Here is a 25,980-nt window from a genome sequence, read left to right on the forward strand (position 1 = left end):
CCACAACTGTCCCAGAAAATGTTTGGAATATTTATTTCTCGCACAGAAGGACAAGTTGACCAATAGAATACGTCAACCGTTGTACTATGGTGGATAGTAGATTGACATAGGCTAATGCTTTTGCTGTTCGTTAGGCCTACTCATCTTGTTGGCTGACGAAAAGTAAATGTGTAGAGTTCTTCTAACATCTTAAATATGCGCCTTGGAATTCGATAAGAAGAACGCTCACAGTTGTCAGTTGTTGGATGGAGAGCATTTGTGAACAGCAGTTTTCAGTTCTTTCCACAGATTCTCGATTGGATTCAGGTCTGGACTTTGACTTGGCCATTCTAACACCTGGATATGTTTACTTTTGAACCATTCCATTGTAGATTTTGCTTTATGTTTTGGATCATTGTCTTGTTGGAAGACAAATCTCCGTCCCAGTCTCAGGTCTTTTACAGACTCCATCAGGTTTTCTTCCAGAATGGTCCTGTATTTGGCTCCATCCATCTTCCCATCAATTTTAACCATCTTCCCTGTCCCTGCTGAAGAAAAGCAGGCCCAACCATGATGCTGCCACCACCATGTTTGACAGTGGGGATGGTGTGTTTAGCTGTGTTGCTTTTACGCCAAACATAACGTTTTGCATTGTTGCCAAAAAGTTCAATTTTGGTTTAATCTGACCAGAGCACCTTCTTCCACATGTTTGGTGTGTCTCCCAGGTGGCTTGTGGCAAACTTTAAACAACACTTTTTATGGATATCTTTAAGAAATGGCTTTCTTGCCACTCTTCCATAAAGGCCAGATTTGTGCAATATACGACTGATTGTTGTCCTATGGACAGAGTCTCCCACCTCAGCTGTAGATCTCTGCAGTTCATCCAGAGTGATCATGGGCCTCTTGGCTGCAACTCTGATCAGTCTTCTCCTTATATGAGCTGAAAGTTTAGAGGGACGGCCAGGTCTTGGTAGATTTGCAGTGGTCTGATACTCCTTCCATTTCAATATTATCGCTTGCACAGTGCTCCTTGGGATGTTTAAAGCTTGGGAAATCTTTTTGCATCCAAATCCGGGCTTTAAACTTCTTCACAACAGTATCTCGGACCTGCCTGGTGTGTTCCTTGTTCTTCATGATGCTCTCTGCGCTTTTAACGGACCTCTGAGACTATCACAGTGCAGGTGCATTTATACGGAGACTTGATTACACACAGGTGGATTGTATTTATCATCATTAGTCATTTAGGTCAACATTGGATCATTCAGAGATCCTCACTGAACTTCTGGAGAGAGTTTGCTGCACTGAAAGTAAAGGGGCTGAATAATTTTGCACGCCCAATTTTTCAGTTTTTGATTTGTTAAAAAAGTTTGAAATATCCAATAAATGTCGTTCCACTTCATGATTGTGTCCCACTTGTTGTTGATTCTTCACAAAAAAATACAGTTTTATATCTTTATGTTTGAAGCCTGAAATGTGGCAAAAGGTCGCAAAGTTCAAGGGGGCCGAATACTTTCGCAAGGCACTGTATATTGGCCATATATCACAAACCCCTGAGGTGCCTTATTGCTATTATAAACTGATTACCAACATAATAAGAGAAGTAGAAATAAATGTTTTGTCATACCCATGATATACGGTCTGATATACCACGGCTTTTAGCCAATCAGCATTCAGGGCTGGAACCACCCAGTTTATAATGTTTTGAACTGAGTAACTGCTTCTCTCTCCATGTAATGTTAAGAGAGGCATACTGTACCAGGGCATGCACCCAGGGAACCACATGCTGACCATGGGGAAGGCAGGTCTGCTGGGCCAGAGTCTTGGGGGCTACGGCCTCTCTGCTGGACCATCTGGTAAGACTGCATCTCTGCTCTTCTGACATCTGTATGTGCTTCTTAGTTAGTGATATAAAATAATCATTCTCCTCTGTCCCAGACTACAGCCACCCAGGTTTCTCCCATGCTGTGAGTCTACAGCGTGGTACAGTGAACCCGTGGCAGACGGCACAACAGCAGGAGCAACATGTACCCCACCTCAGCCCAGCGTAAGACCACTGATATGAAACCTTACTCAATTACTAAGTGTTAAACATTGAACAAGGATGGACCATGATACTGTTGTGATGAGTCTTCTAGTGCCCTTTATAGGAAAAATAGCATGTGGGGATTTATTTCATGCTCTATGTCCCTCAAACTCAACTTTTGACCTCAAAGCCAGTTCCACTGCGTTTTTTCAGTGTTCCCCTCTAATCAGGGACTAATTTAGACCTGGGTGCAATTCATTATCAGGTAGAACAGAAAACCAGCAGGCCTCGGACTTCGTAGGGTATGAGTTGAATACCCCCGCTCTATGTGATGCATATTCTCTTCCCTTTTCTCTGTCTGCTTGCTGTGTACCAGGATGTCCAGCAGAGGGTGCTCTTTTCCCTCTCAGGCCTCCACCCCCACCACTCCTCCTCACCCCTCCCTCAACCTCAGCATCAAATCAGAGCGAGCCTCCCCGGAGCGCATCTGCTCTGCGACCTCTCCGCCGCTGCAACATCTGAGGCAGCACTCTCCAATGAGCACCCCCGATTCTGCTCGCCACACCCCCCAGGAACCTTACCCAGCCAATGAGAGAGAGGAATTCCCCAAAGGAGGTTTTCCCTACCCGGCTCAGCAAGGGGCAGAGGAGAAAGGGGGGCTGCCCCTGAGGCAATTAGAAATTAGCGATGGGTGGCAGAGATAGTTGGCAGTGACTACCACACATCACCCACCCTCCTTCAAGCCAAAGCAAGCTTGCCACATGGTTGCCCACTCACAGAGAGAGGAGGATGGGGAGATGAGGTTCATTAATTCACATCATCCCAGAGGAAAGAAAGACCCCCCTTAGAGCTGGGCTGGACTCTCCCTTGTGGGTGATGAACATGTGTCACTGCCTCTCTGATCCTGATATATTGCTGGGTGTGTTGTTGGGTTTTGTTGGTTTGTCTGTGTGTTGGGGTCAGAGGGTATGTCAAACCACATATCAGTGTGGTTCTCTCATCCTGTTTGAGCTACAGAGCAGAGGGTAAGGGAGATTCAGTCATTTAGCCATGTTCTTAGAGCACTGTGTTTCAGAGTAGTACTTTACATTCAGGTCCCCAGTTACAGTGCCTTTGGAAAGTATTCAGACCCCTTGACTTTTTCCACATTTTGTTAGATTACAGTCTTATTCTAAAATTGAATAAATTGTTTTTTTTTCATCAATCTACACACAATACCCCATAATGACAAAGCAAAAATAGGTTTTTAGCCATTTTTAACATGAATTCAGACCCTTTACTCAGTACTTTGTTGAATCACCTTTGGCAGTGATTACAGCCTCAAGTCTTTTTGGGTATGACGCAACAAGCTTGACACACCTGTATTTGGGGAGATTCTCCCATTCTTCTCTACAGATCCTCTCAATATCTGTCAGGTTGGATGGGAAGCGTTGCTGCACAGCTATTTTCAGGTCTCTCCAAAGATGTTAGATCAGGTTCAAGTTTGGGCTCTGGCTCGGCCACTCAAGGACATTCAGAGACTTGTCCAAAAACACTCCTGCATTGTGTTGGCTGTCTGCTCTGGATCGTTATCCTGTTGGAAAGTGAATCTTCACCCCAGTCTGAGGTCCTGAGTGCTCTGGAGCAGGTTTTCATCAAGGATATCGCTGTACTTTGCTCCGTTCATCTTTGCCTCGATCCTGACTCGTCTCTCAGTCAATGCCGCTGAGAAACATCCCCACTGCATGATTCTGCCACCACTATGCTTCACCATAGGAATGGTGCTAGGTTTCCTCCAGACGTGACTGTTGGCGTTCAGGCCAAAGTGTTCAATCTTGTTTTCATCAGACCAGAGAATCTTGTTTCTCATGGTCTGAGAGTCTTTAGGTGCCTTTTGGCAAACTCCAAGCAGACTGTCATGTGCATTTTACTGGGGAGTGGCTTCCATCTGGCCACTCTACCATAAAGGCCTGATGGTGGAGTGCTGCAGAGATGGTTGTCCTCCTTGAAGGTTCTCCCATCTCCAAAGGAACTCTCTAGCTCTATCAGAGTGATTATCGGGTTCTTGGTCACCTCCCTGACCAAGGCCCTTCTCCCCCAATTGCTCAGTTTGGCCAGGCGGCCAGCTCAAGGAAGAGTCTTGGTGGTTCCAAACTTCTTCCACTGAAGAATGATGGAGGCCAATGTGTTCTTGGGGACCTTTAACGCTGCAAACATTTTTTGGTACCCTTCCCCAGATCTGTGCCTCGACACAATCCTGTCTCGGAGATCTACCGACAATTCCTTTGACCTCATGGCTTGGTTTGTAAATAAGGTATATATGTTTTGTCATGATGAGGTATTGTGTGTAGATTGCTGAGGATTTTTTCTATTTAATACATTTTAGAATAAGGTTGTAATGTAACAAAAATGTGGAAGTCAAGGGGTCTGAATACTTTTCGGAGGCACTGTATATAACTTTAATGCTTTAGCCTTTAGCCTAAAATCAATGAAGTGGTCAGCTCACAGGAGACCGATTAGGGAGCACCAAGGTTCTACTCATCTATCATAGTGGCACGCCCTCTGTGATAGTGAGTGGGAAGTTAGTCTGGATAGGAATTGATTAAAGAAAAACAAAGATGCAATCTGCAATTATGGATTTGGGATTTAAAATCTGTGCATCAATAAGTCTCTCAGGGATTTGGATCATTGGTTCCATTATACAGGGTTAGTGTTGCTTTTTAAGGCTAGAAAATTACTGAGCAAAGCTGTTTGTTTTTGCACTATATACTACATAGTTAAAGTCTTTATTTTTGGACACTGGCCTTAGTAATGCAAAATTATGACAAATTTAAGACTAAAGGGAATGTAACATGTGCTTTATTTCTTATAAATGGATATTGTGTTCAATTTAATTATTTGTGAAGCAATATCCAAAACAAGCCAACATTTAGCATATAATGGTGTATAAGAATCATTACTAGTCATCATCATACATCTTCAATCTATTCCTGCTTGTGATGCTCAAGGTCCATATTCACTATAACCATTTTATAAAGTTGAGCTTTACTACTTTCAGCACTGTTGTATTTTGTTTAAATAAATTCCAGTTATTTATTAATTCCTGAAAAGGAAACACATTTTCAGTGGGTCAATGGGAATAGGGTATGTTGACAATCAGACACCTATCAAATAAACTGCATAAATGAACTTTTGTCTATGGAAAAAAAACATTAAGACACATTTTATTGCTCGTGTGAGTTTTTATATATATATTTTTTAATGATTTTTGTGTTTTATGCAGATCATTTGTGGCGTGTTATTGTTTCATTTATCAATTTAATGTTTAAAAAGTCACATGAAAATAGTTCATGTAAAATTATCTTGTATCCGTTTAGTTTCTTGTGGGTTTGTGTGTAGATTGAAGTGAACTCCTTAGTCCACAAGAGGTCAACATATTTCACACTATCACTCTGAAGGCAAGACAATGCAGAAAGAATCAGCCATTAGTGCTTCTACTGGCAATTAATTATCTGATTTTCCATGGCAAAAGTGACAAGTTAATGCAGTGCAATGTGATGCTATTCAGATAAAACTGCATAATTAGTGTATTGAAGACATACATAGAGGGTATATGGGCAGGTTCTGATTGACAACATGGAATTATTGCCAGGAGAAATGTTTATGTGTCTAACAAACTATTTCAACTGTGGATAAATGTAGAAAGGTAAAAACAGTAACTTCAGTTACAAACAGTATTCTCACAGACACATTCAAGTTATTTCGACATATTTTTGAATTAAAGCACTTGTCAGTAAAAACCACACAGGTTATTCCAGCACATCAATACCACTGGGCAAAAACTGGTTGAATCAATGTTGTTTCCATGTCATTTCAACAACAACAAAAAACAATGTGATGACGTTGAATTAACGTGGAAAACTGATTGGATTTGCAGAAAGTCATCAACGTGAGGAAATCTCATCTTTAACCTAAATACAATGACATTGTGACATTTTTTTATTGATTTCATGTTGAATTTACATTAGTTGACAACACAACCAAATGTATATCAAAACTATACTTTGGAATGACATATGTGCCCAGTGGGTAGTGTCAGCGCTGGCAGTATTTATCAAAACAACCCATGGCTTTATACTTATTTTAATGATGTGGCTGCCTTTCAATTAGCAATATTTGATTTGTAAGTTATTTTGACCCGAAGGCTGTACATCTAATTGACTAATTTAAAAAACGTTGATTCAGAAGTCACAGCATTTCCTTTGATGTATATTTATCTGAAGACTGATAAAATGCTATCTACTACGTGTATCTTTCATGTGTCCATTTATCTAGATTGTTCCACTGAATACATCTTGTCACTCACTATCATGTCAAACCACTAGGTTCCAACTGAGGGGGGAACAAGAATGAAGGAACACTAAAACCAGACAAGCTTTATATAGTGTGCATACAATACAAAATGCCTTACAATAACAGCTGGACATCACATACAGTGAATATGTTCTTCCCTCTTCTTCTTCCCTAGAGCATTTCCCTACAATTTAGAATAACCAGAATGAAATTGGCTAGAATTATCCCTCTCCCACCCGTCAGCATGGCCTCTACTCCCCAAATGAAAAGAGTCACAGGGGTGGTGTCTGGGCAGCTCCCCTGAGGATAGGGCCAGTCTGCAGGGCATGACTGAAGCCTCCGTTGTCTGGTCGCTGCCTGGTCCCTATAGCAACAGCCATGGTGACTGCAGGCTGCAGACTGGGGGCCTCCAAACACATGCACATAATTAATGTGATTATATAGATATGTCAACCCTGTCACCTTCCAGTTCATTAAGCCAGACACTCTCCCAGACCTGTCAGAGGCTAGTAAAGGCCTGAATCTGCCTGGCCTTAAGAGCAGAGCAAGCCCCGCCACATACATTTTATATAGGCCTTATACCAGGAGGAGCAATAGAGGGTTAGGTAGAAAATTCTCAGAAGGATGTCAAAGTACTCATAATAGCGGTTTTGACATCATTGTAAAATGCTCCGTGATCTGAAAAGCATTTTTTTCCAGAAATGTCACTCAAATTATTAAAAAAATGTTGTCAAACAGAAAAAGATTGTTAGTGAAACAGACATTCAAGATCAGAATCTCAGCCATCCATAACAAAGTTCCAATGTGTTATCTGGTCCCATCTAGTTCTGTGCTCGAGCACTATCGATATCCTCCAATGAAACATTCCCACCTCACCAGCACGTGAAGGCTCAGATAAGTCAGTCCCTCCCGAAATCTTCAATAAATCATTGGGGTGGCAGGGTAGCCTAGTGGTTAGAGCGTTGGACTAGTAACCGGAAGGTTGCAAGTTCAAACCCCCAAGCTGACAAAGTACAAATCTGTCGTTCTGCCCCTGAACAGGCAGTTAAGCCGTCATTGAAAATAAGAATTTGTTCTCAACTGACTTGCCTAGTTGAATAAAGCTAAAAAAAAAATGTTTTTTAAAAAAAGGGCCTTTCTGGCTGTGTCTGAGGGAAGGTCCTGTTCCTTAGCACTGTACAAGCTGGTTTTACCAATATTATTTCACAGTAAGTGATATCCACAAAAATATACCATTTGAGAAATTTGACATAAGTTAGCATCACATTGCTACAAAGCTATATGATATTGAACATACTACGATCGAAAAATCTAAATATACTTACAAAAAATATTTGTCTATATCAGATTGTTGAGACAGAATAAGTGCAAGGCAATTATCAATAATTAAGGTCAGAGGTGAATGCCCAATTCAGCAGCTATACTCACCGTTGTCATGCATGGTCTTTTGTCAAATGATTAACTTTGAAGGACCCCCATCTTTTATCACCCTTATCTCCTATGCTTTATAAGAACAGAGAAGGTGTCATTGGGAGAAAATAAAATCTGAAATTTACAATTTGCTGGGATAATCAAAACATGTGATTTTGGCATACTAAAAACTAAAGATTGAAAAGAATCATAACAATATTAAATTATTGTTTTATTAAGCCACACAACCAAATAAAAACACTTGTACACAACTAAAGTTACCGCCATGCATTCAGAAGTCTCTTAATTGTAAAAACAGCATCTTCATACAAACCACACACACCGTGAAATGATTAGCGAACATTCAATCAAATAAATCACGTGCCATAAACCATGACCCAAACGTACAGCAGCACGACACCTGTACCTTTCCAACACAATATGACCAGGGGCAATAGAGTAGAAATAAATACATTAAAAAACAAAACGTTGACACTACAATCAGCAACGCATTTCAGACCTAGGTTTAAGTTAAGTGAGATTTGTTATAAGCCTACATCTGTAAATTATAGTTTGGCAGCAATAAAAGACAAAGTACCTTGTTCAAACAACTAACAAACTTTGCTGAGACTGAAAGATGGTTGATAACAGGTACATTTGGCCAAATCCAGTCTGGGCCGGAGTGTTATCAAATGATACAGATAAATGTCTATCACCAGTCTACCATTTTACAGAGAATAAAACATTTCATGAAAAAAGATCATATCATTGACTTAAAATCCCTGAGTTTCCAGGCACTTGGAATTCCTCTTTGAATCCCTTCATTAAATAAACACAGTAACTGATCCTCTGTGCTTCGTTTTAAAAGTGGATATAAATGATTAAGGAGAATGAACAGGCGAGGCCCGAGTTTGATCAATCCATACACAAGTGGTGATGACTGCTACATAGACTGAACTCCATGGGTTCATGACAATCGGTACGGTATTAGCAGAACTATAGGACGACAATTTTAAAAACCATCAAGAGCTTCTGAATCTGTCTAATAGCAAACTAGGCTGTAGTGTAGTGGTACCTTTTTCCTAATAGTAAAGTCTCATTTGCAGCATTTAACAATATTATGTGATGAAAAATGAATAAGGTTAACACTGGCATAAGATAAATGTGTTAAGTAGCAAGGGACAGAGTTGACCCATTATACTGCATCTCCATCATAGTCCCCAGGCAGTCACAGGCAACATGATCTGTGTCCCAGGACAACAAAGTAGTAGTGTGTCAGAAGAAAGCCTTGTATTTTTTTCATTCTTTTTACATCCGTGACACCTTAGTTACAGTAAGACAAGAGCACCCATCCTGTCCTTCTGTTGTGTTAAAAGAGTTTTACCTGCCTACATCACACTGGGCTTGTGTTAGCTAGATATTGTGGATAGTGTAGTTCTGTGTATTCTTCCTCAGTTCTGCATGAGGTACTGGTGGAAGTAGATGCCAAACAGGCTGCTGATGACCTGGCAGGCGGCCACCCACCAGGTAAGGAAGGCAAAGAGGCCTCTGAAGAAGAGTGGGGTGAGGACGGAGCGCAGGGCTGAGAAGCCCTCTGTCAGACGAGCCACCGTGGCCTGGATGTCCTCCTCCATGTACTCCACCCCATCCTCGTCCTCCTCCAGCCCTGGCAGGACGGGAGTGACCGTTGGCATTACCAGGGCAGGAGTCACCCCCGGAGCCTGCTCCGCACCACTCCATGAGAAGTCACCTGACATACAGAACAAAAACACAGCAGGAACGAAGGCCGTTACCACATGAGACATTCTAAATGAACACCTTACAGGCTACAAATACAGGGAACTGACAAAATATAGGAAACACCAACATAAAGTGTCTTAATAAGGTGTTGGGCCACCATGAGGCAGAACAGCTTCAATGCACCTTGTCATAGATTCTACAAGGGTCTGGAACTCTTGGAGGGATGCGACAATTCTTTCATGAGAAATACCACCATTTGGTGTTTTGTTGATAGTGGTGGAAAACTACGTGTCAGGCACCGCTCTAGAATCTCACAAAAGTGTTCAATTGGGTAGAGTTCCTGCTTACTGACACACACCATGTCTGAAATGTCTTGCCTACTTCTAACAGCATTTGCCCACAACAAAAACATTTTAAAAAAAACACACAACAATAAAAAAAATAAAAAAAAAAAATAAAAAAGTTACAACTCAAATAAGGAAATCAATCAACTGAAATAAGTTAGGCCCTAATCTATGGATTTCAAGACTGGTAATACAGACTGCATCTGTTGGTCAGATGCCTTCAAAAGAAAAGGGTGTGGATAAGAAAACCAGTCAGTATCTGGTGTGACCACCATTGCCACATGCAGCGCAACATATCTCTTCAATGGCTGTGCGAAGTTGCTGGATATTGGCAGGAACTGGAACACGCGGTCCTACATGTCAATCCAGAGCATCCCAAACATGATCAATGGGTAACATGTCTGGTGAATATACAACAGGGAAATTTTCAGCTTCCAGGAAATGTATACAGATACTTGCGACATGGGGCCATGCATTATCATGCTGAAACATGAGGTGATGGCGGTGGATGAATGGCAAGACGATGTTCCCCAGGATTTGTTCACGGTATCTCTGTGCATTCAAATTGCCATCAATAAACTGCAATTGTGTTCGTTGTCCATAGCTTATGCCTGCTTATACCATGACCCCCCCATGGGGCACTCTATTCACCACGTTGACGTCAGCAAACTGCTTGCCTACACAACGCCATGCATTTGCCCGGTACAGTTGAAATCGTGATTCATCCATGAAGAGTACACTTCTCCAGTGTGCCAGTGACCATCGAAGGTGAGCATTTGCCCACTGAAGTCAGGTCAAGACCCTGGTCAAGACCATCAGCACGCAGAAGAACTTCACTGAGACAGTTTGAGCAGAAATTATTTGGTTGTGCAAACCCAGCTTCATCAGCTGTCCGGGAAGCTGGTCTCAGACAATCCTGCTGGTGAAGAAGCCGGACGTGGAGGTCCTGAGCTGGCATTTTTACGTGGTCAGCGGCTGTTAAGCCAGTTGGACGTACTGCCAAATTCTCTAAAACAAATGTTGAGGCGGCTTGCGGTTGAGAAATTAAAACACTCAATTCTCTAGCAACAGCTTTCCAAATGCACGCTCCCTCAAGACATCTGTGGCATTGTGTTGTAACAAAACTGCACATTTTAGAGTGGCCTTTAATCGTTTCTAGCACAAGATGCAACTGTGTAATGATCATGCTGGGGATCTTTTAATTCAGCTCACGAAACATGGGACCAACACTTTGCATGGTGTTTATATTTTTGTTCTGTATATACTTACGGTCAAAAGTTTTAGAACACCTACTCATTCAAGGGTTTTTCTTTATTTTTGACATTGTATAATAACTGTGAAGACATCAAAACTATGAAATAACATATGGACTCATGTAGTAGCCAAGAAAAGTGTTAAACAAAATATTTCTTCAAATAGCCACCCTTTGCCTTGATGACAGCTTTGCACACTCTTGGCATTCTCTCAACCAGCTTCACCTGGAATGATTTTCCGACAGTCTTGAAGGAGTTCCCACATATGCTGAGCACTTGTTGGCTGCTTTTCCTTCACTCTGCGGTCTAACTAATCCCAAACCATCTGAATTGTGTTGAGGCCAGGTGATTGTGGGGGGCCAGGTCAACTGATGCAGCACTCCATCACTCACCTTCTTGGTCAAATAGTCCTTACACAGCCTGGAGGTGTGTTGGGTCATTGTCCTGTTGAAAAACAAATGATTGTCGCACTAAGCACAAACCAGATGGGATGGCATATCGCTGCTGAATGCTGTGGTAGCCATGCTGGTTAAGTGCGCCTTGAATTCTAAATAAACCAAAGAGTGTCAACAGAAAAGCACCCCCAACTCCATGCTTCACGGTGGGAAATACACATGCAGAAATCATCCGTTCACCCACACCGCATCTCACAAAGACCCAGCGGTTAGAACCAAAAATCTCCCATTTGAAGTTCAGACCAAAGGACAAATTTCCACAGGTCTAACGTCCATTTCTCTTGTTTCTTGGCCAAAGCAAGTCTCTTATTATTATTATTATTAAGTCCTTTAGTAATGGTTTCTTTGCCGCAATTTGACCATGAAGGCCTGATTCACACAGTCTCCTGAACAGTTGATCTTGTAATGTGTCTTACTTGAACTCAAACATTTATTTGGGCTGCAATTTCTGAGGCTGGTAAGTAACTCGCATATCTGCAGCAGAGGTAACTCGCCGTCTTCCATTCCTGTGGCGGTCCTCATGAGAGCCAGTTCCATAGCGCTTGATGGTTGTTACGACTGCACTTGAAGAAACTTTCAAAGTTCTTGAAATGTTCTGTATTGACAGATCTTCATGTCTTAAAGTAGCGATGGACTGTAGTTTCTCCTTGCTTATTTGAGCTGTTCTTGCCATAATATAGACTTAGCCCTATTTGGTAAAAGGCCATCTTCTGTACACCACCCCTACCTTGTCAGAACACGATTGTCTCAAACACACTAAGAAGGAAAGAAGTTTCGCAAATTAACCTTTTAACAAGGCACACCTGTTAAATGAAATGCATTCCAGGTGACTACATCATGAAGCTTGTTGAGAGAATGCGTGTGCAAAGATGTCATCAAGGCAAAGGGTGGCTATTTGAAGAATCTCAAATACATTGATTTGTTTAACACTTTTTTTGGTTACAACTTGATTCCATGTGTTATATCATAGTTTTGATGTCTTCACTACTATTCTACAATGTAGAAAATAGTAAAAATAAAATCCCTTGAATTAGGTGTTCTAAAACTTTTGACCAGTAGCGTATACTGTGTACTAATCGTACTACACACACACCTCTTCAGAACATACTGTTTAGTCAAAATGAACACAGTAACCAAGAAATATCAACAAAATAGGCTCACCAATCCTGAGAATGTATCATCTAACGCACAATTGCGTTGATTCCCGCCATTTGTTCATTTGGGTACAGCGGGTCCCTTTTTCTCTTTATAAACAAGCGTGAGTCTGGAAAGATAATTCTCTTCCTCAAAATGTCACATTCTATAAAAAACAACACCTATGCTCCTTTGAGATGCCTCTTTCAGTCACTGAGATCTCTTCTTCTAGCCATGGTATCCCAAATAATGGGCAACTAGCCATCTCTATACATGACCCTAAGCATGATAGGATGTTAATTGCTTAATTAACTCAGGAATCACACCTGTGTGGAAGCACCTGCTTTCAATATACTTTGCATCCCTCATTTACACACGTATTTCCTTTATTTTGGCAGTTACCTGTAACATCAGGCATTATGGTGAAGCGGTTGGTAAATTATCATGACTCCCCATTTTTTAATTGAAGAATGCAGATTCTCAGCAGTCACTGAAGGCCTCACTGAGATTAGAGTTGTTGCTTATGTTGTTAGGTGCTGTACATGTCTTACCCAGGACCTTCAGAGCCAGGGTAGAGAAGAGGAGGAGTAGAACAGGGATCACGTACTGCAGGGTGACTATGGTCAGGTAGCAGAACACTCGGGTCACCTGGAAGGACAACAAAGACTCATGGATACAGGTTTCCTCTGTCAATTAAGGTTGGGCAGTACCTATATTTTCAAACCATTTCTGTACCATACCAGGGTGTACGGTATTACCGGAAGTGCACACAAGGGGTGCTATTTCTAAAACAATTTAGGCAACAGGGATCTTGAGCCAACAGAGATTGTATGTCTCTGCTGTAAGCAAGAAGCTTGATCTTGCCACTTAGCTAGAAATCTAGCCAATTAGCTAGAAAGTTAGCAAAGCAAATGCATAGCTGGAGCCCTGAGCTGGAGATAAGAAATCTAAGGTGTCGAATTATAGTTATGCTTACCTTATAGTTTAAGCAGTGACGTAGCACGCCCCAGCCCAACCCCTCTGCCCCCCAAAAAAGTGTATGTATGCATGTATAACTTTTTTTTAAAAACAGTATTGAAAATCATATTGTCGGTAATTCGAAAAACAAAATGGCTGGTTTAGAGGTTTAGGCATCTTACCTTCCTCTGGATGTCGATGGCAGCGATGCATCCTGCCTCCTTCTTCATCTGGTCCACCCACTTCTGGGACAGGTTGAGGTAGGCCTGCATGTGGTAGCGGGTCAGGGCCAGCCTCAGGCAGCACAGCACCACCACCGTCCACAGACGAACACTGTCAAACATCGCGCTTGACATACTGGGATGACACACAGAGACGTCAACACTAGGAGTAGAGCTGTTGCGGTGACTGCAATACCGCCACACTGGCAGTCATGACCACAGTCAAATTCCACATGACCATTGAGTCACGTTAATCTCCTCTTATGCATTCTGGACATGTGTTGTTAGTACCCAACTGCTAATGGCAGTGTACTCTGATCTCTATAGTCCCTCTAACCACTGACATCAATGCAAATTGGATCTCAAATCATAGCAAACACTTATCAGAACAGTTTTTAAAACCCACCTCACTGATCCATCAATTTAAAGAAAAATTCAATAACAGGTTGAAACGGAGTGGAAAACATGGTCATTGTGGATGTTGTTTCAAAGCCAAACAATGAAGTGGACAGTGCTTTCTAAGGTGATGATCAATTCAAAACACCCATACACATATTAGACCTTATGGATACATATAGGCTTGAGCCCAAGCCCGAAAAAACCCTGAATGAAAATGATTTTTCCTTATACAATACATAGCTAATAGCCTACCGCTTACGACACACGGCAGATTTCTTTATATATATATATATATATATATATATATATATATATATATATATATATATATATATATATATATATATATATATATATATATATATATATATATATATATATATATATATATATATATATATATACACAGTGCCTTGCGAAAGTATTCGGCCCCCTTGAACTTTGCGACCTTTTACCACATTTCAGGCTTCAAACATAAAGATATAAAACTATTTTTTTGTGAAGAATCAACAACAAGTGGGACACAATCATGAAGTGGAACGACATTTATTGGATATTTCAAACTTTAACAAATCAAAAACTGAAAAATTGGGCGTGCAAAATTATTCAGCCCCTTTACTTTCAGTGCAGCAAACTCTCTCCAGAAGTTCAGTGAGGATCTCTGAATGATCCAATGTTGACCTAAATGACTAATGATGATAAATACAATCCACCTGTGTGTAATCAAGTCTCCGTATAAATGCACCTGCACTGTGATAGTCTCAGAGGTCCGTTAAAAGCGCAGAGAGCATCATGAAGAACAAGGAACACACCAGGCAGGTCCGAGATACTGTTGTGAAGAAGTTTAAAGCCGGATTTGGATACAAAAAGATTTACCAAGCTTTAAACATCCCAAGGAGCACTGTGCAAGCGATAATATTGAAATGGAAGGAGTATCAGACCACTGCAAATCTACCAAGACCTGGCCGTCCCTCTAAACTTTCAGCTCATACAAGGAGAAGACTGATCAGAGATGCAGCCAAGAGGCCCATGATCACTCTGGATGAACTGCAGAAATCTACAGCTGAGGTGGGAGACTCTGTCCATAGGACAACAATCAGTCGTGTATTGCACAAATCTGGCCTTTATGGAAGAGTGGCAAGAAGAAAGCCATTTCTTAAAGATATCCATAAAAAGTGTTGTTTAAAGTTTGCCACAAGCCACATGGGAGACACACCAAACATGTGGAAGAAGGTGCTCTGGTCAGATGAAACCAAAATTGAACTTTTTGGCAACAATGCAAAACGTTATGTTTGGCGTAAAAGCAACACACCATCCCCACTGTCAAACATGGTGGTGGTAGCATCATGGTTTGGGCCTGCTTTTCTTCAGCAGGGACAGAGAAGATGGTTAAAATTGATGGGAAGATGGATGGAGCCAAATACAGGACCATTCTGGAAGAAAACCTGATGGAGTCTGCAAAAGACCTGAGACTGGGACGGAGATTTGTCTTCCAACAAGACAATGATCCAAAACATAAAGCAAAATCTACAATGGAATGGTTCAAAAATAAACATATCCAGGTGTTAGAATGGCCAAGTCAAAGTCCAGACCTGAATCCAATCGAGAATCTGTGGAAAGAACTGAAAACTGCTGTTCACAAATGCTCTCCATCCAACCTCACTGAGCTTGAGCTGTTTTGCAAGGAGGAATGGGAAAAAATTTCAGTCTCTCGATGTGCAAAACTGAAAGAGACATACCCCAAGTGACTTACAGCTGTAATCGCAGCAAAAGGTGGCGCTACAAAGTATTAACTTAAGGGGGCTGAATAATTTTGCACGCCCAATTTTTCAGTTTTTGATTTGTTAAAAAAGTTTGAAATATCCAATAAATGTCGTTCCACTTCATGATTGTGTCCCACTTGTTGTTGATTCTTCACAAAAAAATACAGTTTTATATCTTTATGTTTGAAGCCTGAAATGTGGCAAAAGGTGGTAATTGGTCTAGCCAATACTCTAAAATTAAACACATACTAGTCACCTTTGAGAGTGGACTATATACACTTATGGATACTGGATGGACTGGTTACCTTATGCTATCCACGAGTCTGGGAAAGTACACATAGGCAAAACTGTTGGTTCATTGATTGTGCAAGGCGGCTTACAGTTAAATACAAATTCACAAATTGTAGGCTGTTATATTTTCATAATGAATAGGCTGACACTTCCTTTAGCTACACAATCTCACCACTGTGCGTTTCCATCTCCTCGCTCTCTCCTTAATTCCTTTCGAGAGCGCAGAGATCGGGACTGTCAGTTTAATTAAATATGTTTCATTGTAAAAACATTTTACTACCTATATTCCTTAACAGATTTAACTTGCCTTATCAAATTAAGCACTAGAGAGCTGCAAGAACATGGTTGGAGAGCCCATGGCATACAAAGTGTTGGCGCAATATCACCTGTCACGCAGCAAGAGGCTGCATGCTCCTCAAATAGTGGCTGTTGCTTGGAGTGAAATAAGTGTTATAAGCCCAGACATCTCTATATGCAATCTTGTGTGAAAGCAGAGTTGAGATGGTTGCCACTAAAAAGACGATCCAAGCTGCTACTATATTTATTTCTCAGCTGCTTATATTAAGCACATGCGCTGCTATTAAACCAGAGTAGCTAGCTGGTCTGGTTACAAAACAGACCGCGGGAAAGTGGCCTTCATTCGTTATTCGAGTGCATACGGAGATGTCTTTTTTCCTCTGCCCATTTGATAATGGGCCATTCCAAATCTAAACAAATTTGACATACTAGTTAATTGAGACTATCATCAAGTCTATAGGTCGCATCATGCAGCTCATAAATGTTAGTATTGTTTGACATTCTAAGATTCGTATCATTCACAACTAGATTAACTCTAAATCAAGCATATAGGACCTTTCAAATGATCACTTGTACACTCAGCTCCAGAATGGGAAAAATATCCTTTCTATTATTTTGACTATTAAATCATATAATATAAAATGGCACAGGACTAAAAAGCATATCTTGTCTGTTAAATTAACTATCCTAGAACCTACGCATGGCCAGATAACATACAGTAGGCCCACTCATAAAATCGGTTCTTCTGAAATACTGTACATTCTCTTCATACGTTTCTTTAGACCTACCCAAAGTAAATCATGGATTTATTGAGATGGTGTATATTAAATGGATTTGTTAAACTTCTTTAAAAATGTACTGTAATGTTCCAAAGGCTAGCATCAGCGGCTTGTATGTGTGGAGACGCTAAACGTGCTGATGTTAATTAACGGTCAATTACCGTGAGACCGGCAGTCAATTGCATGACAATAACCAGCTGACTAAGTTTCATGACCGCCACAGCCCTAAGAAGGAATGAGCACAAGGGTGCCAAACAGTCATAATTGTAATATTTCATCATTGAAGTATAGGAAATCAGGGGATGCACAAGAGTGGAATACAGCAAGTATATACATACACTACATGACCAAAAATATGTGGACACCTTCTCATCAAACATCTCATTCCAAAATCATGGGCATGAACATGGAGTTGGTCCCCCTTTGCTGCAAAAACAGCCTCCACTCTTCTGGGAACGTTCCATTAGATGTTAGAACATTGCTTCGGGGACTTGCTTCCATTCAGCCACAAGACCATTAGTGAGGTCGGGCACTGATGTTGGGCGATTAGGCCTGGCTTGTAGTCAGCATTCCAATTAATTCCAAAGGTGTTCGATGGGGTTGAGGTCAGGGCTTTGTGCAGACCAGTCAAGTTCTTCCACACCGATCGACAAACCATTTCTCTATGGACATTGCTTTATGCATGGGGACATTGTAATGCTGAAACAGGAAAGGGCCTTCCCAAACTGTTGCCACAAAGTTAAAAGCACAGAATCATCTAGAATGTCATTGTATGCTGCAGCGATATGATTTCCGTTCACTGGAACTAAGGCGCGTAGCCCGAACTATGAAAAACAGCCCCAGACAATACAGTTGGCACTATGCATTGAGGCAGGTAGTGTTCTCCTGGCATCCACCAAACCCAGATTCATCAGTCAGACTGTCAGATGGTGAAGCGTGACTCATCACTCCAGAGAACACATTTCCACTGCTCCAGAGTCCAATGGCAGCAAGCTTTACACTACTCCTGCTGATGCTTGCCATTACGCATGGTGATCTTAGGTTTGTGTGCAGCTGCTCGGCCATGGAAACCCATTTCATGAAGCTCCAGACAAAGTTTTCGTGCTGACGTTGCTTCCAGAGGCAATTTAGAGCTTGGTAGCGAGTGTTGCAACCAAGGACAGACGATTCAGCGCTTCAGCACTCGGTGGTCCTGTTCCGTGAGCTTGTGTGGCCTACCACTTCGCGGCTGAGCTGTTGTTGCTCCTAGACGTTTCCACTTCACAATAAAAGCACGTACAGTTGACCGAACTGACTTGTTGGAAGAGTGGCATTCTTTAGCGGTGCCACGTTAAGTCACTGAGCTCTTCAGTAAGGCCATTCTACTGCCATTGTTTAGCTATGAATATTGCATGCTGTGTGCTCGATTTTATACACGTCAGCAACGAGTGCGACTGAAATAGCCGAATCAACTAATTTGAAGGGGTGTCCACATACTTTTGTACATATAGAGTACCAAGACACACACTTACAGCGTGACCGAGGTCTTCCCCATGGGAGCGTTCCCCAGGAAGTCCCTAGCGATGGGTTTGATCCACAACACGATCACCACCACTGGAGCCAGAAAACTAATGTGCAACAGAATCCTACAGGAAGCAGAAAACACCGAACAGGAAGACATCACTAGTGGAGCCAGGTGGTTATTTGGTTTCACAGCTAAATCTGTGTTAGTGTTCTTACTGGATGAATGGGCGGTCTGAGTTCATCTGAACTGCGTCCAGGTGGGTCTGGGCTAGGCGGAGGCCAGGGAAGGCCAGCAAAGCACCAATAAAAGCACAGATGGCAGCCAGACCCAACTTCACAGTCAGCTTGGTCACCGGGACTCTGATGGGAGTCCAAATATAATAAACATTAGAGAGAACATTTGCCAACACACAGATCACTAAAAGCATATCATCAGTCCATGAATGACTATTCTATGGACCCAATTTGTGATTTACATATTTATTTTAAATACATTTAAGCTGTTCAATGAAAAGATACTTACGACCACTCAGCAAAGCCTTGCTGTTTTGCGAAAACTTCAAGGTTGTCAAAAAGACTGTTAAAACCTGCAATACAAAAGCATAAAAATTATAAAATTAACTAAACAAATCACTGTTGTGTGTTATATTTGTTTTTTTATTACAAACACACACTGTACAGAACATTAGGAACACCTGCATGGGATCAATATCATGCCAAATGTATTGTGAACACACAGCATGCATTTTGTATTCGTGTATCATGATCTGTACCAACCCACAAATGTAAATCACTATCCACAAACAAACACCTTTTGATTTGGTATTTGTAAATTGATATATTGCATTATAATTTTTTTAGAACAGCAGATATGCAGGTCATTTCCAAGGACCTTAAGGAAAATGACTGCCATAAAGATTTGCACATAGAGATATGCGCAAACATGACAGATACGGCAAACCTGCAACTCCATATTTGGAAGAGCTTAGGTCACCTGAATTTTGTCAGGGATTTGACAAGAAAAATACAAGAAGTTATCAAGCTTAAAAAGCGATTTGTAGTCGTATGGGGGGGGGGGGGGGGGGGGGGGGGGGGGAAGGGTTTGTACCCGTAGAAAGAGATTTCTATAAATTGCTGGCAGCCTCTCGTTTGGCCATGTTGATGCCTGCCTTTCAAGGCTGCAGAAATTATAGTATGGTAACCATAATGTTAACCATATGTGTACAATGTAAAGAATCGAAACCCTAGATTACTCTATATTTGCAACACTATTGCAGTGTACACCCGTTTGTAAAGCTCACCGCAAAAGTAGTCAATGCCATATTTGGGCGATGAACGGTATACACAATACATTTGGCATGATCCCATACACCTGCTCTTTCCATGACAGAGTCACCTGGTCAGTCAATGATCCCTTATTGATGCCACAATTCCACTTCAAAATCAGAGTAGACGAAGGGGAGGAGACAGGTTAAAGAATACATTTTAAGCCTTGAGACATGGATTGTATACAGTTGAAGTCAGAAGTTTACATACACCTCAGCCAAATGCATTTAAACTCAGGTTTTTCACAATTCCTGACATTTAATCCTAGTAAAAATTTGTCTTCGGTCAGTTAAGATCACCACTTTATTTTAGAGAGAATGATTTAGTTCAGCTTTAACTTCTTTCATCACATTCCCAGTGGGTCAGAAGTCTACATTCACTCAATTAGTATTTGGTAGCATTGCCTTTAAATTATTTAACTTTGGTCAAACATTTCAGGTAGCCTTCCACAAGTTTCCCACAATAAGTTGGGAGAATTTTTGCCCATTCTTCCTAAAAGAGCTGGTGTAACCGAGTCAGGTTTGTAGGCTTCCTTGCACACACGCTTTTTCAGTTCTGCCCACACATTTCCTATAGGATTGAGGTCAGGGCTTTGTGATGGCCACTCCAATACCTTGACTTTGTTGTCCTTAAGCCATTTTGCCACAACTTTGGAAGTATGCTTGGGGTCATTGTCCATTTGGAAGACCCATTTGCGACCAAGCTTTAACTTCTTGACTGAGGTATTGAGATGTTGCTTCAATTTATCCACATCATTTTTCTGCCTCATGATGCCATCTATTTTGTGAAGTGCACCAGTCCCTCCTGCAGCAAAGCACCCCCACAACATGCTGCAGCCACCCCCGTGCATCACGGTTGGGATGGTGTTCTTCGGCTTGCAAGCTTCCCCCTTTTTCCTCCAAACATAACGATGGTCATTATGACAAAACAGTTCTATTTGTTTCATCAGACCAGAGGACATTTCTCCAAAAAGTCCCCAGTTGCAAACTGTAGTCTGGCTTTTTTATGGCGGTTTTGGGGCAATGGCTTCTTCCTTGCTGAGCGGCCTTTCAGGTTATGTTGATATAGGACTAATTTTACTGTGGATAGATACTTTTGTACCCGTTTCCTCCAGCATATCCAAGAAGTCCTTTGCTGTTGTTCTGGGATTGATTTGCACTTTTCACACCAAAGTACGTTCATCTCTAGGAGACAGAACGCGTCTCCTTCCTGAGCGGTATGACGGCTGCGTGGTCCCATGGTGTTTATACTTGCGTACTATTGTTTGTACAGATGAACGTGGTACTTTCAGGCGTTTCGAAATTGCGCCCAAGGATGAACCAGACTTGGAGGTCTAAAATAAATTCTGAGGTCTTGGCTGATTTCTTTTGATTTTCCCATGATGTCAAGCAAAGAGGCACTGAGTTTGAAGGTAGGTCTTGAAATACATCCACAGGTACTCAAATGATGTCAATTAGCCTATCAGAAGCTTCTAAAGCCATGACATAATTTCTGGAAAAATTCTAAGCTGTTTAAAGGCAGTCAACTTAGTGTATGCATTTAAACTTCTGACCCACTGGAATTGTGATACAGTAAATAATCTTTCTGTAAACAGTTGTTGTAAAAATGACTTGTGTCATGCACAAAGTAGATGTCCTAACCGACTTGCCAAAACTATATAGTTTGTTAACAAGAAATCTGTGGAGTGGTTGAAAAACGAGTTTTAATGACTCCAACCTAAGTGTATGTAAACTTCCAACTTCAACTGTACATGTGCCATTCAAAGGGTGAATGGGAAAGACAAGATTTAAGTGCCTTTGAACCGGGTATGGTAGTAGGTGCACCAGTTTGAGTGTGTCCAGAACAGCAATGATGATGGGTTTTTCACACGCAACAGTTTCCTGTGTATCAAGAATGGTCCACCACCCAAAGGACATCCAGCCAACTTCACAACTGTGGGAAGCATTGGAGTCAACATGGGCTAGCATCCCTGTGGAACGCTTTCGACACCTTGTAGAGTTCATGCCCTGACGAATTGAGGCTGTTTTGAGGGGGAAAGGGGGGTGTAACTCAATGTTATTAAAGTGTTAAATGTTTTGACACACAGTGTATATCCCCATGGGACTGCTGTAGTAGGGGTTAGTGTCGTGGACATACCAGGCTCCAGGCCAAACTCCAGGTAGTCTTCTCTGACCACTAGCACCAACATGGCCACCAGCAGAGATAGGAAACCAAAGGCCAAGCACACTGAACGCTCACCCCCCTCGTCAGACCGGAAATAGTGGCCCATCAGGGAGTGGAGGGTTTTCCTGTGGAGAGGGTTAAGGGCAACACAGGGACAATCGGGCAGTCCCTCAACAAACAACTCCAATCAAGGAGGAGCACAACAGGTGCATTTGAGTGTTTTTTTGGCAACCGTGCATGTTTGGGTGACAAGCTATACTTCCTGTTGCAAGTTTCATACTGTTTTTGAATGGGCGTCAAGCTTATATCATCAAATTCATGAAAACTTGCTCACTTAAGATACATGTCAAATTATATTTGTGGATTAATTTACTTCTACCTGATGCCTTTCATGAAGGTTTGACTGAATTTTTATTTTTCCATAATCAAAAAGCTAATTAATTCAAAAAAACAAATATAATTTCACATACTGTATCTTAAAATGACCATGTTTATGAATTTGATTATAAGCTTGAAGCCCATTCAAAAACAGTACGGGACTTGCAACAGGAAGTAGGCGGGACTTTCATAGGGTTATTGATGTATACAAGGAGCCCACTTTGTAGAAATTGACACCAACAGTTTTTACATGGTGATAACATTGACAAGTACAGTGAGTACAACTTAAGTCTTAAGAATTAGTTAAATTCCATTTTCAAGTTAAAATTGTAATACAACTATGGGATCTCAGAGAAGGTGAACTGAAGGATACAGGCAGCAGAGAACAGTCAGCACACACCAGAAGGCCCCAATGTGGACCTCCATGGCAGGGTCAACTACATAGAAGTAGCCCTCAGTGAAAAGGTAGATGCCCATCGCATACACTGCAAAGTCAATCAACCACTGGTACTCCAGGAAGAATCGCAGTACTGAGAATGGGAAAGGAGAGACAAAGCAAAAATATTGTAAGGAAAAGATAAGGCCTAAATGCAAGGGCTTGGAGGGCATTTCAGTCAGCAGTAGTGGTCATGCTTTTGTTTTATTTACCAAGGGCATCAAGGACACCAATTGGAGCTTTTTCTAAGTTAAGGTCGATGTCCTTCGGCACTGTGAGAGGCTTGCTGTCCCCATTCTGTCTCCTACAAAGAAGAAGTCAGCAAACCTTCCCTGTAACAGCACAGTCTACTATCATAACAGTGATACAAAAGAAAAGACACCAGTTATACTGTACCATCATGCAGTACCTCAGCTCACACCTGTCTCTCCTGCTGGGCTTGCTGGGCATCTGTTTGCCTGCCAGGGCGCACAGCTCTCCTTCAGAGGGGTGTTTGAACCGGAATAGACTGAAAGGATCAAGTTATATTTGTTTTAAACATATATACATTGCAAGTAGTTGGCTAGTAGTACGACTGTTGTTTTACTCAAATCTATTCACTATGATTAGGCAATTTATCCTACCCTCATGATCTAATAAGGAATAACTCCAAAGCACTATCAGGATGTCTCTACAACCAACCTCCAAATCCACTTCTGCATGACATTTGTGTACATTACTTTACCTGCCATTGCATAGAAGCCAGCGGGCAAAAGAACAGTGTGGAGTCATTCTCTGCATGATGCTAGCAGCCAGCAAGCTGACCACCAGCTGCACTCCAATTAGCGCCTGTTCAGACAGACAGACACACACCTTGTTAATCAAAGTAGCTACAGTACAAAAAGGGGTCAACCCAACGTTTGTAGACAACCAACATGGAGTTTCCTGAGAATTTTTTCAACCGACACAACTGCTGCGTGTCTCAAAGGTGTCGCTACTACACGTGTCGAGAGTGGGGGGTGCCCTCCTACAACTGTCAGTCATTCAGCTTTTCCAGGAAGGAACCAAGTCCTCATAAGCCAATGAAAGAAATGACCCAAGATAGCCATGACATGGGGAAGTGCTAGCTTTGAAGGTTTACCATCCATGCTAGCAGCCCAAGTAAGCTAGCTAACGGTGTGCAACGTGTCCATGGCTAATATAATGCAATAGCAATTTATGCTAACTTCAAACTGACATATAGCCAGCTCTCAATTTGAAGATAACCTGAAGCAGTAACTGTGACCAGTAGCGACATTTTACCGGTAGCTGACATTTCTAAGCTAGCTACCTAGCTATTTTGTAGCCAAAAAGTACCTGCCGCAGAGGCTAAACGCTATAGCTACAAGCATTTGAATTAGCTAGCGAAGCATTACATGCTGGTTGCAAATGGACACAGATGAAACATCTAGCTACTCACCATCTCTCTTCAACGAACTGAAGTATATGTTCGTAGTGTTAGCGACACACATGTGTAGTTTAAGTGTCTTGACAACTGATCAAAGATGGCAGATAAATTAAGATTGTTTACCATTGAACATAAATTGTAAGTTCAGGTCTACTTAACTGACACCAATGCAATAGCAGATGGGTCTGGTCTTCTTAGTTCATTGACTTTCATTTAACTAGGGGGGGACGCTTCCTTTTCCGTCTCTGAGCTGATGACATTATGCTACTGTAGGTAGGCAGGCCTGGATTTGGGTTCCACAAACCGCAGAAAACAAGCGGTTTCATTGGCTCGAATAGATGTCTGTTCACGATTTCTTTGGATCCCGTTACAAACTATGCCAAAAGTGGTGGAAGACGCCTAGTAAAAATATACCTCAATCACAATAATAATGTATTTTCTAATGTAGAAAATAAATAGTTGAACCTGCTTAGCAATAAAAAAAAGAAAAGGGTTAGCTAAAATGCAAGAAGAAAAAAAATCTACTTTTGACATCAATTTGACCGAAGCTGTATCGCTTCTAGACATGACCAGCTAGTACCCATACCAAACCATATTTGCTAGTACTGCAGAAAAATATATAAATGCAACATGTAAATTGCGTCCCATGTTTTATGAGCTGAAATAAACGATCACAGAAATTTTCCATAAGCACCAAAAGTGTATTTCTCTCAAATTGTATGCACAAATTTGTTTACATCCCTGTTAGTGAGGTTTTATCCTTTGTTAAAATAATCCAGCCACCTGGTAGGTGTGGCATATTAAGAAGCTGATTAAACAGCATGCTCATTACACAGTTTCACCTTGTGCTGGGGACAATAAAAGGCCACTCTAAAATGTGCTGTTTTGTCACACAACACAATGCCACAGATGTCTCAATTTCTGAGGGAGTGTGCAGTTGGCATGCTGACTGCAGGAATGTCCACCAGAGCTGTTTTTAATTTCTACCATAAGCCACCTCCAAATTCGTTTTAGAGAATTTGGCCGTACGTCTAATCGGCCTCACAACCGCAGACCACGTGTATGGTGTTGTGTGGGTGAGCGGTTTGCTGATATCAATGTTGTGAACAGAGTGCCCCATGGTGGCGGTGGAGTTATGGTATAGGCAGGCATAACCTACAGACAAGGAACACTTGCATTATCGATGGCCATTTGAATGCACAGAGATACTGTGATGAGATCCTGAGGCCCATTGTAGTGCCATTCATCCACCACCATCAACTCATGTTTCAGAATGATAATGCATGGCCCCGTATCACAAGGATCTGTACACAATTCCTGGAAGCTGAAAATGTCCCAAGTTCTTCCATGGCCTGCATACTGCCTTAATTT

General features: G+C 41.6%; 2 protein-coding genes across 3 annotated transcripts in view; one reads left to right on the forward strand and one right to left on the reverse strand.

Annotated features, from left to right (window-relative positions):
- Positions 1–3,217, forward strand: part of mef2b (myocyte enhancer factor 2b) — a 33,207-nt gene extending 29,990 nt beyond the window's left edge. Inside the window, exons 7-9 of the mRNA XM_021586891.2 lie at positions 1,721–1,832; positions 1,915–2,023; positions 2,379–3,217. Of these exons, the coding sequence (XP_021442566.2) occupies positions 1,721–1,832; positions 1,915–2,023; positions 2,379–2,706 (549 nt within the window). The 3' untranslated portion in view covers positions 2,707–3,217. The remainder of the gene's footprint in view (positions 1–1,720; positions 1,833–1,914; positions 2,024–2,378) is intronic.
- Positions 3,218–7,959: 4,742 nt separating this feature from the next.
- On the reverse strand, positions 7,960–25,113 carry LOC110532071 (transmembrane protein 161A). 2 transcript variants are annotated; one of them, XM_036967785.1, is made up of 12 exons: positions 24,622–25,113; positions 23,908–24,011; positions 23,605–23,691; positions 23,396–23,487; positions 23,121–23,277; positions 22,343–22,494; positions 19,404–19,467; positions 19,097–19,240; positions 18,889–19,002; positions 13,810–13,984; positions 13,222–13,318; positions 7,960–9,494 (listed from the first exon to the last, which is right to left on the reverse strand). In XM_036967785.1, the coding sequence occupies exons 1-12, from the start codon at positions 24,622–24,624 to the stop codon at positions 9,196–9,198; spliced, it is 1,488 nt and encodes a 495-aa protein (XP_036823680.1). In that variant the 5' UTR covers positions 24,625–25,113; the 3' UTR covers positions 7,960–9,195. The 2 variants fall into 2 exon arrangements, with proteins under 2 accessions (XP_036823680.1, XP_036823630.1); XM_036967735.1 differs by having other exon boundaries at positions 23,593–23,691.
- Positions 25,114–25,980: the final 867 nt, after the last annotated feature.

Source organism: Oncorhynchus mykiss, chromosome 1 (assembly GCF_013265735.2).
Source record: "Oncorhynchus mykiss isolate Arlee chromosome 1, USDA_OmykA_1.1, whole genome shotgun sequence".
Taxonomy (NCBI): Eukaryota; Metazoa; Chordata; class Actinopteri; order Salmoniformes; family Salmonidae; genus Oncorhynchus; species Oncorhynchus mykiss.